This window comes from Hemitrygon akajei, chromosome 3 (assembly GCF_048418815.1).
Source record: "Hemitrygon akajei chromosome 3, sHemAka1.3, whole genome shotgun sequence".
NCBI classification, from domain to species: Eukaryota; Metazoa; Chordata; class Chondrichthyes; order Myliobatiformes; family Dasyatidae; genus Hemitrygon; species Hemitrygon akajei.
Window position 1 is genome coordinate 40,818,435 of NC_133126.1, and position 15,146 is coordinate 40,833,580.

General features: G+C 42.0%; 1 protein-coding gene across 1 annotated transcript in view; it reads right to left on the minus strand.

Annotated features, from left to right (window-relative positions):
- Positions 1 to 15,146, minus strand: part of pole2 (polymerase (DNA directed), epsilon 2) — a 49,285-nt gene that overhangs the window by 9,558 nt on the left and 24,581 nt on the right. The window contains exons 8-13 of the mRNA XM_073039637.1: positions 14,266 to 14,322; positions 12,562 to 12,610; positions 9,498 to 9,570; positions 7,415 to 7,587; positions 6,903 to 6,992; positions 6,768 to 6,822 (exon numbers count right to left, since the gene is read on the minus strand). Coding sequence (XP_072895738.1) covers positions 6,768 to 6,822; positions 6,903 to 6,992; positions 7,415 to 7,587; positions 9,498 to 9,570; positions 12,562 to 12,610; positions 14,266 to 14,322 — 497 coding nt within the window. The remainder of the gene's footprint in view (positions 1 to 6,767; positions 6,823 to 6,902; positions 6,993 to 7,414; positions 7,588 to 9,497; positions 9,571 to 12,561; positions 12,611 to 14,265; positions 14,323 to 15,146) is intronic.

Here is a 15,146-nt window from a genome sequence, read left to right on the forward strand (position 1 = left end):
GAAGGAGAGACCTGGCACATTTAGGGAACCTTGACTGACGAGAGGTATTGAGGCTCTGGTCACAAAAGAAAAACAAGTTTATGTTGGGTTTAGGAGGTCAGGATTGAATGAAAAAGATTAAGAATTGTTCATCAGTCACCGAAGGTGAATGAGCAAGTGCAGCAGGCAGTGAAGAAGGCTAATGGAATGTGGCCTTTATTACAAAGGGAATTGAGTACAAGAGCAAGGAAATCCTCTTGCATTTGTACAGAGCCCTGGTGAGACCACACCTGGAGTATTGTGTACAGTTTTGGTCTCCAGGGTTAAGGGAGGACACCCTGGCTGTAGAGGAAGTGCAGTGTAGATTCACGAGGTTAATTCCTGGGATGTCTGGACTGTCTTACGCAGAGAGGTTAGAGAGGCTTGTACACGCTGGAATTAAGGAGATTGAGAGGGGATCTGATTGAAACATCTAAGATTATTAAGGGATTGGACAAGATAGAGGCAGGAAATATGTTCCAGATGCTGGGAGAGTCCAGTACCAGAGGGCATGGTTTGAGAATAAGGGGTAGGTCATTTAGGACAGAGTTAAGGAAAAACTTCTTCTCCCAGAGAGTTGTGGGGGTCTGGAATGCACTGCCTCGGAAGGTAGTGGAGGCCAATTCTCTGGATGCTTTCAAGAAGGAGCTAGATAGGTATCTTATGGATAGGGGAATCAAGGGATATGGGGACAAGGCAGGAACCGGGTATTGATAGTAGATGATCAGCCATGATCTCAAAATGGCGGTGCAGGCTCGAAGGGCCGAATGGTCTACTTCTGCACCTATTGTCTATTGTCTATAATACTCCTAACAGAGAAATGTGATAGGAAATGGTTCTGGCAGGTAAGGTTAAGGAAAATCTCAAGACTTCTATAGCTACATTAAAAAAGATGGCTCAGGACAGAATTAGTCCCCCTTAGAGATCAGCAGGGCCGCATTCGTCCTTGTGGAGATGTTTGCTTTATCTTTAGCTACTGGTGATATTCCCAAAGACTGAAAGGTAGATAACGTTGTTCCATCGTTTATTGAAGGTAACAACGACGAGTTAGGGAACAAGCCGGTCAGCCTGACATTAGTAGTGGGAAGTTACTGGAGGGAATTCTGAAGGACAGGATCTATCAGCATTTAGATAGATAGTCTGATTAGGAGCCAACATGGCTTTGTGCATGGGAAGTGCTTTTGATGAACCTTTTGAAGGCTTTTGAAGTGGTGGTTGAAAGTTGTTTCTCAGAATGAAGGCCAGTGAATAGGGGCGTGCTGCAGTGCTTGGCGTTGGAACACTTGTCATTCGTATAAATGATCTGGATGCAAATTCACAAGGCTTGATCAGCAAGTCCACATAATTAGGTGTTGTTGATAGAGAAGAAGGCTGTTGTAGTTTTACAAGGGAATCTTGATCAGTTAGGGAAGCGGGCGAGGAGTGGCATATGGATTTCAATACAGAAAAACACACAAAATGCTAGAGGAACTCAGCAAGTCAGGCAGCATCTATGGAGGGGAATAAACTGTTGACATGTTGGGCCAAGACAGTTCATCAGTACTGGAAAAGAAGGGGGCAGAACCAGAATAAGAAGGTGTGGGGGGGGGGGGGGGGGAAAGAGTACAAATTGAAGGTGATAGGTGAGACCAAGTGAGAGGGAAGGTAGGTGGGTAGGGAAGGAGGGGGGAATGAAGTAAGAAGCTCAGAGATGATAGGTGGAAGAGGTATGTAAAGGGGTGAAGAAGGAATCTAATAGGAGAAACATGAACCATGGAAGAAAGGGAAGGAAGAGGGGAAGCGGAGGGAGCTGAGGTGAGGAGAAGGAGTAAGAGAGCTACCAAAATGGAGAATGAACAAAGAGAGAGAAGGGGGGAAGGCAGAGTAATTACTGTACCATCAATGTTCATGCCATCAGGTTGCAGGCTACCTAGACAGAATACAAGGTGTTGCTCTTCCAACTTTAGTTTGACCTCATTGTGGAAGTACAGAAGGTCATGGACAGACATGTCAGAATGGGAATGGGAAGTCAAATTAAAGCTGGTTGCCATTGGGAGATCCTACCTTTTACGATGGACAGAAGGTCTCACCAACATAGAAGAGGCCACACCAAGAGTACTGTATACAGTAAATGATTCCAACAGACTCGCAGGTGTGTTGCCTCATCCGGAAGGACTGTTGATGACCCTGAATGCTGGTGAGGGAGGTGTAATTTGTGTCACAGAAAGCAGAGGGGCAGTGGGTGGGAGGAAAGATGTCCATAGTAATGGGATCCCATTGGAGACAGCAGAAGTTATGGAGAATGAAGTGCTGAATTGGGCACCAACAATGGTGGAAGGGAAAACTTACTCTTGGGGGGAAAAAAAAAGGACATCTCAGATATTGTAGAATGGAAAGCCTCAACCTGGGAACAGATGCAGTGGAGATGGAGGAACTGAGAGAAGGGAAGAGCAATTTTACAAGTGAGAGGGTGAGAAGAAATATCCGGATTAAGTGTGAGGTGTTTCATTCTGGAAAGTCAAACCAGCACAGGAGCGCTTGTTTGATAAGGCATGAGGGAGTACAATAGAACAGAGGGGCTCAGCAGTACAAGCGTATAGTTCATTGAAACTCACAGCCGAAGTGGTAATTCTGGCTGCTCAACGGCTGTGGCAGAGCTTGAATGCTATTACCTCTGATAGAGTGAAACCAAGTGACACAGGTGACAGCAAGGCTTCGCTGCCACAAGCTCAATAACTTCTATGCTCACTTTGACCATCAAAACATGGCGGAACCTTCATGAGCTCCCACAGCCCCCGATAACCATGTGATTTCAGTCTGAGGTCAACATGATAGCACCCTTCAGGAGGGTGAACACACAAAACCGTCTGGCCCAAACGGTGTACCTGGCCGAGTACTAAAGACCTGACTTTTGCTGGTGAACTGGCTAGGGTGTTCACTGATATCTTTAACCCCTTGCTTAGGCAGTATGAGGTCTCCACCTGCTTCAACTTTACCAGTGCCTAAGAACATGATACTCTGCCTCAATGACTATCATCCAGTAGCACTTACATCCAATGTGGTGAAGTGCTTTGAGAGGTTGGTGCTGAAACATATATCAATTCCTGCTTGAGAAGCGACTTGGATCTGCTCCAAATTGTCTTCAGGTCCACAGCAAATGCCATTTCATTGGCTCTTCACTCAATCATAGTACGTTTAGATAGGAAAGGTGCATAGATCAGGATGCTCTTTACTGACTACAGCTCAGCATCCAATACTATCAAGCCCTCAAAACTAATCAATAAGCTCCAAGACCTTCACCTCAATGCCTCATTGTGCCAGTAGATCCTCAATCTCCTCACTCACAGACCCCAGTCAGTTCAGATTGGCAACAACATCTCCATCAGTACAGGTGCATCATAATGTCGTGCGCTTACTCTCCACTGCTGACTTTATTCTTATGCCTGTGAGGTTAAGCACAATTCCAATGAACTATTTAAGTTTGCCGATGACACCACTGTTATGGGCTGAATCAGTATATAGGAAGATGAAAACGCAGCTGAGTGGTTCCACAACAACAACCTCAGCGTTAGCAAGACCAATGAGCAGATTATTGAATTCAGGAGGAAGAAATTGGAGGTTCGTGAGCCAGTCCTCACCAGGTGAATCAGGTGGAAAGACTCAGCAACTTTAAATTCGTCAGTGTTATAGGATCAGCACTGGGCCCAGAATATACAGTTACAAGAAAAAGTTTGTGAACCCTTTGCAATTACCTGGTTTTCTGCAATAATTACTCATAACATGTGGTCTCATCTTCACTCAAGTCACAAAATAGACAAACACAATCTGCCTAAACTATTAACACAAAAACAATTGTACTTCTTCTCATCAATACTGAGTACACCATTTAAACAATCAGTCTAGGTTGAAAAAGGTATGTGAACCTCTGGGGTAATGCCTTTTACAAAAGCTATTTGGAATCAGGTGTTCCAACCAGAGATGAGATGGAGGCATGGGTTGTAGAGGTGCCCTGCTCTATATAAAATAATACACACAAAGTCAGGTTACTGACAGAGCCTGCTCTTTTCAAGAGAGTTTGGTTTATGTGCACCATGCCTTGATCAAAACAACTTTCAGAAGATCTTAGAAGAAGAATTATAGAGATGCATGAAGCTGGAAAAGGCTACAAGGCATTTCTAAAGACCCAAGTGTTCATCAGTCCAGAGTGAGAGAAATTGTCTACAAATGGAAGAAACTCAGTACTGTTGCTGCTCTCCCTCGGAGTGGGCATCCTGCAAAGGTCACACCAAGAGCACAACATGCAATGCTGAAGGAGGTGAAAAAGAACCCAAGGGTAACAGCAAAATCTCTAGAACTTTCTAGAGTCTCTATTCATGTGTCCACTATGAGAAAAACAATGAACAAGAATAGTGTTCATGGAAGGACACAACAGAAGAAACCATTGCTCTCTAAAAAAAACATTGCTGCATGTCTCAAGTTTGCAAAAGACCACCTAGGTGTTCTACGATTATTCTAGGACAACATTCTGTCAACAGGTGACACAGAAGTTGAACTTCTTGGCAAAAATGCACACTGATATGTTTGGAGGGAAAAGGGCACTGCACATCAACACCAAAACCTCATCCCAACTGTGAAGCATGGTGGAAGGAGCATCATGGTTTGGGCTGCTTTACTGCCTCAGGGCCTAGACAATTTGCAATCATTGAAGGAACAATGAATTCAAAATAATATCAAGACATCTTAGAGGAGAATGTCAAGGTAGCAGACTGTCACCTGAAGCTTAATGGAAGTTGGATGATGCAACAAGACAATGATCAAAAAAACACAAAAGTAAATCAACAACAGAAAAGGTTTAAAAAGAAAATTCATGTTTTGGAATGGCCAAGTCGGAGTCCAGACCTAAACCCAATTGAGATGCAGTGGTGTGACCCGAGAGAGCTGTTCACATAAGGTATCACAGAAATATTGATGAACTGAAATGGTTTTGGATGGAGAAATGGTCTAAAATTCCTCCTTGCTGTTGTGCAAGTCTGATCAGCAGCTACAGAAAATATTTGGTGGAGGTTATTGCTACTAAAAGAAGTTATACCAGTTATTAAATAAAAGAGCTTGCATACTTTTTCCAGCCTGGACTGTGAATGATTAAACAATGTGTTCAACAAAGACATGAAAAGTACAATTGTTTATGTGTTATTGGTTCAGGTAGATTATGTTTTTCTATTATTGTGACTCAGATGAATATCAGACCAAATTTTATGAGTAATTAATGCAGAAAACCAGATAACTGCAAAGGGTTCACAAACCTGTTCTTGCACTTGTAAGTGCAATCATGAAGAAGGCATGTCAGTGCCTCCCTCGACTTCCTTAGCGGTTTGCGAAGATTCAGCATGACATCTAAAACTTGGACAAACTTCTATAGATATGTGGTGGAGAGTACATTGACTGGTTGCATCACCGCCTGGTATAGAAAAACAAATGCCCTTGAACAGAAAATCCTACAAAAAGTAGCGGATACGGCCCAGTGCATCGTGAGTAAAGCCCTCCCCATCATTGAGCACATCTACACTGAGCGCTGTAGCAGGAAAGCAGCATCCATCATCAAGGACTCCACCACCCCTGGCCATGCTCTCTTCTTACTGCTGTCATCAGGAAGGTGATACAGGAACTGTTCCACAACTCATGGTCTCACTTTCAAGGACTCTTCATCTCACGTTCTCGATATTTGTTTATTTATTACTATTTCCTTTTTTTTGTCTTCTGCACATTGATTATTAACCTGTCCTGTTGGGTGTGGTCTCTTATTGATTCTGTTAAGTTTCTTGGATTTACTGCATATAACCCGCAAGAAAAAGAATCTGAGATGACATACATATACTTTGGTAATAAATTTACTTTGAACTTTAAAAGCAGCACCACAAATAGACAGGGTGGTGAAAAAGGCATTTACCACGCTGGCCTTCATCAGTCTTGGCTCTGAGTAAAGGAGTTGGGACATGATGTTGTAGTTATACTAGTCACCGGTGATACAATATGTGGAGTACAGTGTTCATTTTGGTCTCCCTGTTATAGGAAAGCTGTGGTAAAAACGGAACGAGTACAGAAAAAATTTACAAGGGTGTTGCCAGGACTCAAGAGCCTGAGTTATATGGAGAGCCCGAATGCTGCAGCCAAAATCATTAAGTAGAACTTTTTAACCTCTCCATTTGATTATTCCAGTGCTCTGTGCATACTACCCCTTTATTGTTCACCTTATTGAAGACTGGGCTGCACATAACACAATCTGCGTGAAGTTATGATCATTTACCTCTGCTGTTTTCACTAAGCTACAATGGATCTGGTCTTCCAGTTCTTCAAATTCCTTCATACTTTCAACTCTGCATATAGTCTCCTCCAACCGTTCACCATAAATGGAATGGTTGAGTATAATGGTTTTCCTTTGTCAGTAGTTTCCCCGATTCCCCATCTCATGGTAGGTGAGAAGTGTAATATGGAATAGGCAGTCATTAGCACGCTCTCGGATTACTGAAACTGAATGCTCACGTGCAAGTACAATCTGGCAATGTCTGAGTAAGCAGCGCTGACTACGGAAACTTAGGTCAGTTTATTACATTTATACAAATGCTAAAAAGCAAGTGAAAGTGCATAAGAAGAAGTCTTCCCATCAACCTCTTTTGAAGATTAAATTAGTTCCTCTGTCCACCGTGGTATTTTCACTGTCAACAATAATTTTGATGATTAAACAGAAGTCAGGTCAAGCCTGGAGCACTTACTTTTTATGGATATTGGGGTATTCACAGATAATATCTGAAAGGGTTTTCAGTGATTCTGAAAATGTAAGGAAAAAAATAATCAAGACAGTGTTCAAAGTAAGAATTCAAGTAATAGATTTACTGATTGTTCTTCACCTGTTAGAGCTTTGATCTGATTTTTTCCGTATGGAGCAGAGGAAAAATTACCACAGAAGATGAAGCAAGTGGGTGGCATGGACGAGTAACCTGCAAAGCAGAGTACAAGTGTCTGTTTCATTTATACTACAGCCCAAAGTATAACGCCTTACAAAGCATGTTCTTTATATCATTGTTAACAGTACTAATAACAAATGGTAGAAATGCCTAAGCTAACTTTTTTTTTTAAATAGTCAACTTTTTTTTATTTCTAAGCATCCAATCAATAAATATTCATATTACATTACTATTGGTAAATGTAGGGTTTAGTTTGGAACCTAAAGATTATATCAACAAGCCTGTTTTCTTAAAAGATCTCCGTAAGCCAAATTACAAATGGATTACAGGATTGACATCAACCAAGACGTTTCTACTCAAAAGAAAGTTACATAAACTCAGCGCCTATGCCCAATAAATCCATGAATATATACATTATCAGCCCCAGTTAAGCAGATGAGGTGAAATTAAAAAACCTGAAAACATCATGTGAAGTTTTTCAAGAACTTCCACCTGATCCAGCCACAAATCAGATACAAAAACAAACATGGCATCTTCATTTTCTTCCTCCAATTGCTTTAATTTCGCAGAAGATTTCACTGATGTCGCAGAAGGACCACCAAAAAAATTGATGTTGCCATAATAAGCTCTGTAATTTAGAACATGACAAGTCATCAGTAATATTACACTGTAACAGCCTGGATAATTGTAATGAAGGCCAGCCATGAATGCTCATTTTCTTAAACTTTGTTTCAAATAGCATGAATTTGCAAATAGGGAGAATGAGGACTATTTTCACCCTAAGCGAATCACTTTTCAACAAAATCAACTTCCATTATTGCAGAGCTCAAGTACAATTGCCGGGATAGAGGAGAGATAGAGGACAGTCATGACTCTGAGACAAGAAGTTTCACCTCATGTTCCCCTTAAGCATTTCTCTTTTCACCCTTAACCCGTGACCTCAGTAGAAAAAGCAGGCTTGCATTTATTCTATCTATATCCCTCATAATTTTGTATACCTCTATTGAATCGCCCCTCAGTCTTCTACTTTCCAGGGAATAAAGTCCTAACCTATTAAACCTTCCTCTATAATGCAGGTCCTCAAGTCCCAGCAACTTCCTAGTAAATTTTCTCTGCACTCTTTCAATCTTATTTACATCTTTCCTATAGGTAAGAAACCAAAACTGTACACATACTCCAAATTAGGCCTCACCGACATCTTATATGATTTCAACATAACGTCCCGACTCCTGTAGTCAATACTTTGATTTATGAAGGCCAATGTGCCAAAAGCTTTCTTTATGACCCTCTCTACCTGTGATGCCACTTTCAAAGATTATGGATCTGTATTCCCAGATCCTTCTGTTCCATAGCATTCCACAGAATGCCCTACCGCTCACCATGTAAGATCTACCCTGGCGGGTCCTCCCAAAGTGCAACATCTCACACTTGTCGCATTAAATTCCATTTGCCAATTTTCTAGCTGGTCCAGATCCTACTGCAAGCTTTGATGGTCTTCCTTGATGTCCACTGCACCTTCAATCTGGCCATCAATCGCAAATTTGCTGATCCAGTTAACCACATTATTATCCAGATCGTTGATAGAGATGACAAACAACAACGGGCCCAACACCAGCTCCTGTGGCACACAACTAGTCACAGACGTCTAGTCAGAGTGGCAACCATCTACTACCACTCTGCCTTCTCCTGCAAAGCCAAAGTCTCACCTAATTTACTACCTTATCATGAATTCCAAGTGACTATCCTTCTTGAACAACCTCTCCTGTGGGACTTTGTCAAAGGACTTGCTAAAAGTCCACGTAGACAACATCCACTGCCTTGCCTTCATCAACTTTCCTGGTAACTTCCTCAAAAAACTTTATAAGATTGGTTAGACACAACCAACCATGCACAAAGCCACGTTGACTGTCCTTAATCAGTCCCCGCCAATCCAAATACTTATATATCCAGTTCCTTAGAATACATTCCAATAACTTACCCACTACTGATGACAGGCTCACTGGCCTATAATTACCTGGCTTATTCTTAGAGCCTTTCTTAAACAATGGAACAACATCAGCTATTCTCCAATCATTTGGCACTTTACCTGTGGCTAAGAATGTTTTAAATATCTCCGCTAGGGCTCCCGCAATTTCTGTACTAGCCTCCACTAGGTTCGAGGGAACACTTGTCAAGCCCTGGGGATTTATCCACCCTAATTTGCCTCAGGACAGCAAATAGCCCCTCCTCTGTAATCTATAGGGTCCATCACCTCACTGCTGATTTGCCTCACCTATAGATTCCATGTCCACCTCCTGAGTTAACACAGAAGCAAAGCAAATCCATTAAGATCTTTCCCATCTTTCTCAGCATAGATTACCTCTCTGATCTTCCAGGGCACCAATTTTGACGTGCTGCTCTTAATATATGCATTACTGGTATGAGCACATCAATAGTTAATATCTTAGAAATTATGTTAAGTTTTATTCAATTAAGAGACTGAAATTAAGTAAATACCTTGAAGCAATTACTTTCTGGAAAATATGTGACAAAACTTACCTTGTAACAGTGGAAGGTTCAGTAGGTGGAAATCCAAATCCATTTACATGAAAAACTCCATCTTCATACGACCCTACAAAAATACTTTGAGTAATTATCATTTGCAGAGTTCATGCCAATTATGAAATTATAAATTAACTTTTTTCATTAGTAAGCTATGTATTTGTTAATTGGATTTCATCTTTTTATACATTACATTTGACAAAATGTTCCTTTGATACATTAATATATCCTTTCATTTAGATCAAGTTCTCCCAAAGTTTTACTCAAGATTTTAATAACTAACTATAACATCGGACAAAGATATACAATCTTGCAATATTTAAAAATGAACAACCAAGTGCACTGTAATTCTGCACATACAAGGGGAATTTCTGTGGAAACAACTAAAGTCACACACTATAACTAGAACTAGATGAATTACAAAGGGCCATCAAGAATACTATGACTGCTCCTAATCACAAACAAGAGAAATCTGCAGATGCTGGGAATCCAAGCAACACACACAAAATGCTGGAGGAACTCAGCAGGCCAGGCAGCATCTGTGGAAAAGAGTAAAGAGTCGATGTTTCAGGCTGAGACCCTTCAGCAGGACTGGAGAAAAAAAACGATGAGGAGTCTGAGTTAGAAGGTGGGGGAGGGGTGCAGTAAAGAGCTGGGAAGTTGGTTGATCAAAGAGACACAGGGCTGGAGACGGGCAAATCTGATAGGAGAGGACAAAAGGACATGGGAGATAGAAACGGGGAGGAGCACCATAGGGAGGCGGTGGGCAGACAAGGAGATAGAGAGGGAAAAGGGGATGAGGAATGGTGAAGGAGGTGGGGGGGACATTGCCCCCTTTTCTTTCTTTCTGTCCTCTCCGATTAATTTCCCCTTCTTCAGCCCTGTAGCTCTTTCACAAATCAACTTCCCAGCTCTTCTCCCCACCTCCCAGTTTTACCTGTCAGCTGGTGTTTCTCTCCTCCCCCCCCCCACCATTTTCCAACTCTGACTCATCTTTTTTTCTCCAGTCCTGTTGAAGGGTCTCAGCCTGAAACATCGACTGTACTCTTCCACAGATGCTGCCTGGCCTGCTGAGCTCCTCTAGCATTTTGTGTGTGTTGCCACGCAAGAACGTCAGCTTTTGCAAACAGGTCACTATGATAATACAGACTAGCTAGTTGATCCATTGATGAGAGTGGTGTGATTTTAGATTCACCTCTGAGACAAGTGAATTCAGCACTCTGGAAAGAATGGGCTCCATCACATCTCACAATTATCAAAGCTCTCTCTTGCAAAAATGCAATGACTTCTGTTATGCAGGTAAAAATGCCATTTTTCACCTGTGATTTCAGAACGCACAGTGGTTTGAATCACAATCCTGTTTTAATGATTACATGATTTTTGCAGCAAAATAACATTAATGTGCACAGTCACAAAAGGAGCACGGTATAGGAGGGAACAAACACCTGACCTAATAGGTGGGTATTAAGAAGAGGTGTATGCTAAGTAGTTCAGAATTCCAGAATGTGTGGCCTGTTAGACAATATTATTAGGCTTCCAACATTATCTGTATTACATAATAGACAATATTATCAACCTTTCCAAAGCAAAAGGGAATTCAATCAGAATTGGATGTTTGACAAGCAGTTTAACAGAGGCAATGGAAGGAAACGGGAGAGAACCTGTAATCCCTCAGTTACGCTTGGTCCCACATTTCTGCTGGAGAGCTGGGTGTAGGCAAGGAGAGAGCTCAGTCAGAAATAGTACATGACATCCTGGAAGAGCAGTACATTTATGAAGCTACTGCTGCAGACACCCTAGATATGATTGGAATTGAGAATGGAAACAAATTACAGCAGCTGCCCTGAACTGAACAACAATAGACTAACGTTGTAGAAAGAGAGTAAAATGGACAGTGCCAAAGACTCCAGCTGGGCAAAAGAGAATTAAGGGGACTTATGAAACTAACACACTATTAGAGGAGGTAGTTAAGCAGTAAGCTTCCAAGTAAACTAACAAATTGATGTCAGCCCCCTCTCAGTTTAAGTCATTGGTCGAGGTCAACCATGGTGCAGGCCAGGGCAGTACAACATGGAGAGCAAGCTGTTCCCCAGGCAGCAGGCTTCCCTTCTCCACACAGCTGATGAATCCAAAGGAAAGGCAGACACTGATACAGTTTGGCACCAGTGGCATCGCAGGAGTTGCCAGTCAGCGTTGAACTCAATGTAGGACTGCCTTAGGGACTCCTGCTCCGGAGTCCTCCCGAGTTTACTCCCGCAGCCTGCCCCATGAGCGGGTATAGACGCGAGGCAGCGGAGGTTTGAGATTAGCGTTCCTTCTCCTAGACGAGCTGTCAACCACGGCTAACCAGCCTCTTCTGTCTACAGCAACTGGTTTTAAGGCGCTAGTTACCCGCCTTTGCCCCTGCACCTGTCAGTGGAAAACGGTTCTGCCGGGCTTAGTAGCCGAGCCACACGTGAAAGCCAGAAGCTGGACTTGGTTGTCAGAGCCTATTTGAGGAGCATGCCATTGGGAGCATTTAATAAGTAGCGGGAGCTTTTCTCCACTGCACCACCACCCCACTCCCTTGGCTATAACAACCTTAAGGAACTCCCGTCTCAGTGATACCATTCTCACTCTCACCTACACCTGACTGTCCTGCTCTGAGATTAGTGCGTGCAATCGAGGCCGAGTCTCCAGAGTAAAACTAAGCAGCACACTGTTGGAAGCCTCTTGGAGTTTTACCCAGTATTTACGCTTTAACCTGCACTGGCCCCATTATCATTAACTTACTGGTTTGTAAAAACTAGTCATGAATTGAGTCACAATCGTATTTCTCCACACAACAGTGAGTACACTTCAGAAACAATTTGATGTTTGCAATGCACCCGTGGCAGCAAGTTCCCTCTTTATTGTAGTACTTTGTTGAAATATGGTCACAATTAACTTAAAGATTTTGTTAATGCTGTCAGGAGGGAATTGGTAAACAGCTTTACACAAACTGACCAATTCTTATGCCAAAACTTTTAGCTCAAGAATTCAAGATTGTTTCTCATTTGTCAAAGAATAAATTCTCCCTTACCTTCTGCAAGAACAAAGCAGGATTCAGTATATAAACCACTATGAAACTGGTGCTTTGTAGTTAAAGAAAACTATTAAGGGAAAATGGAATTACAATATCACACTATAAAGAAAAAAACAAGAATAATGTTTGATACACATCAAATTTGTGGGAAAACTCCTGTCATGATTGACCAAATTGCATACCCTCATACTTCGGTCATTTGAAAAGGCTACAAAACAAAGATCAGACGCTTTTTCTTAGCTGAGGGAAAACAAATATAAATTTTTTTAAAACTTAGCCAGTTGCATCTGTGGAGGCAAAGGTTGTGACTTAGCATCAGGCTCAATGTAAAGGGAAGTTAGTTAGATTATATAGGAGGGAGAGTGAGGGCTGACATCGACTCCATCTGCCTGTGAGACAGACACTACCATCACATTCTCTCTCACTTCCATATACTGGCTATCATCCCTTTACATAGCCCCGATGCAGAGTCTCAAACCATCCCTTTGCCTGCACAGATGCCGCTTGACCTGCTGGAGATCTTCCAGCAGTTTGTCCTTCTTTGGCTCCTGATAACCATATCCGTAGTCTCTTACATCTCAAATATAAAGGAAATCTGCACATTGTGAGCTCACAGCTGGCACTGGAACCATTAGGGAACAATTCTCCAAAGGCTGTAATTTAGCTCATTTGCTTCAAAGTTCCTACAATAAAATAGAATGAAGCTTTTCTAATCATTTGAGGAAAGGAAAAATATAACAAAACAGAAATCTATAATTGTTGTGATAGTACAGGATACTTTAAATCAAAAATGGCTATTACTTTTGCTACAACACTTTTCCAAACAAGTTACCCTTCCAGTATCACCCCTCTTGGATAAATCGCTTCAGTCATAGAAAAGTACAACACAGAAACAGGCCATTCAGCCCACCTAGTCTGAGCTGAGGCATTTAAACTGGCTATTCCCAAGGACTTGTACTGAGACCAGACCATAGCCTTCCATACCCCCACCATCCATGTACCTATCCACACTTCTCTTAAACGTTGAAATCGAACTCACGTGCACCACTTGTGCTGGCAGCTTGTCCATAATCTCACAACCCTCTGAGTGAAAAATGTTCCCCTCATGTTCCCCTTAAACTTTTTAACTTTCACCCTTAACCCACAATCTGCTTGCATTAACCCTATCTATATCCCTAATGATTTTGTATACATTTATCAAATCTCCTCTCATGTAGAACTAAAGATACTGACTGGCTTCTCAAAACTACAACGTATCACATCTTGACTCAACTGATATCAAAATATGTGTAACTTCCAGAGGGAGCCAACAAACAGCAGCAAGTGACAGAATACTTAGCTTTTCCTTCTTAGCTCAGAGCTTTGAGGTTAAATGCAGCATGTCAATTATTACCTTAGCACAGTCTGACTAGCTATGATTGGATGCTGCCATATTTAGTGACGTTACCAATTAGCTGTAATTTCTGAAGTTCTATATTTTAAACAAATCAATTCCATTTCTTTCTTTCTTCAGTTAATTGCCTCTGGAATTTTGGAGGAAATCAATATTTTTGAACATAATGGTAACCAATGGAAATCAATATTCTGTTTGAGTTAAAATGAAGTAAGCTTTCTCTACAACATTTCAAAACTCCTGAAAATATCGCACACAATATTTACACGAGTTTTAAACTCTATGATTAAGAGCAGATAAAAGGATATGGCTTTGCTGAGGTCAAGCTGGACTGTTCCAGTTGGATCTTCAAGGAAGAACTTGCCCTGAAATAGTAAATACAATCAATAATATTGTATTTCAACAATAACAACAGCATACTTTGCTGTTTTCAGTTTATAAAAGACACAAGAGTAGTGGCAGTATTATTACATCTTAATGATGATGATGGCTGGTTCTTCGTTTGTGAAGATCAGGAGGGAAGAAGAGTCCTCAGAGCAACAGCATGACTGTCGGTGATGGTAGAGACTAATCCTGGATCTGCAGACTCTAGAGCAGTGGGGACACAGGAACTGCTGGGATGAGAGCGCTTGAGTAGTAGAACCTTTCCTAAGTTTCCTCTCCTCTTCAGGATTCCTCAAACTTCCTGGCTGCTCCATGGATCAGTGTCCTCCAGCGGTCTCTGTCACAAGCCAGCCGCTGTCACTCCTTGACCTTGATATTTCCCTCAGCGAGCTGCTACTTAAGTTTGTCTTTGTACCACTTGCACGGGGCACCACGATCTCCCTTGCCCTGAGAGAGTTCTCTGTAGAATACGGCTTTTGATAATCTGGAGTTGTCCATGTGAGACAGGTGGCCTGACCAGCAAAGTGGCTTCAGTGCTTGGAAGTTGACCCTTCTCCAGGACCTCGGTGTTGGAGACACGATCCTGCCAGCTGATATCATGATGGAGCAGAGGCAGCACTGGTGGAAGTGCTTGAGCAATGAGATTTTCTCGTTGTACAAGACCCAGGCTTTGGAGCCGTATAGCAGTGTTGTGACAACAGCAGCTCTGCACACCTGGATTTTTCCTTCCACACACCTTTCTGGAGGCGGCCGAAAGCTCTGGTGAGTCGATTATCAACGTCACATACTACTGTAGTATTGTTAG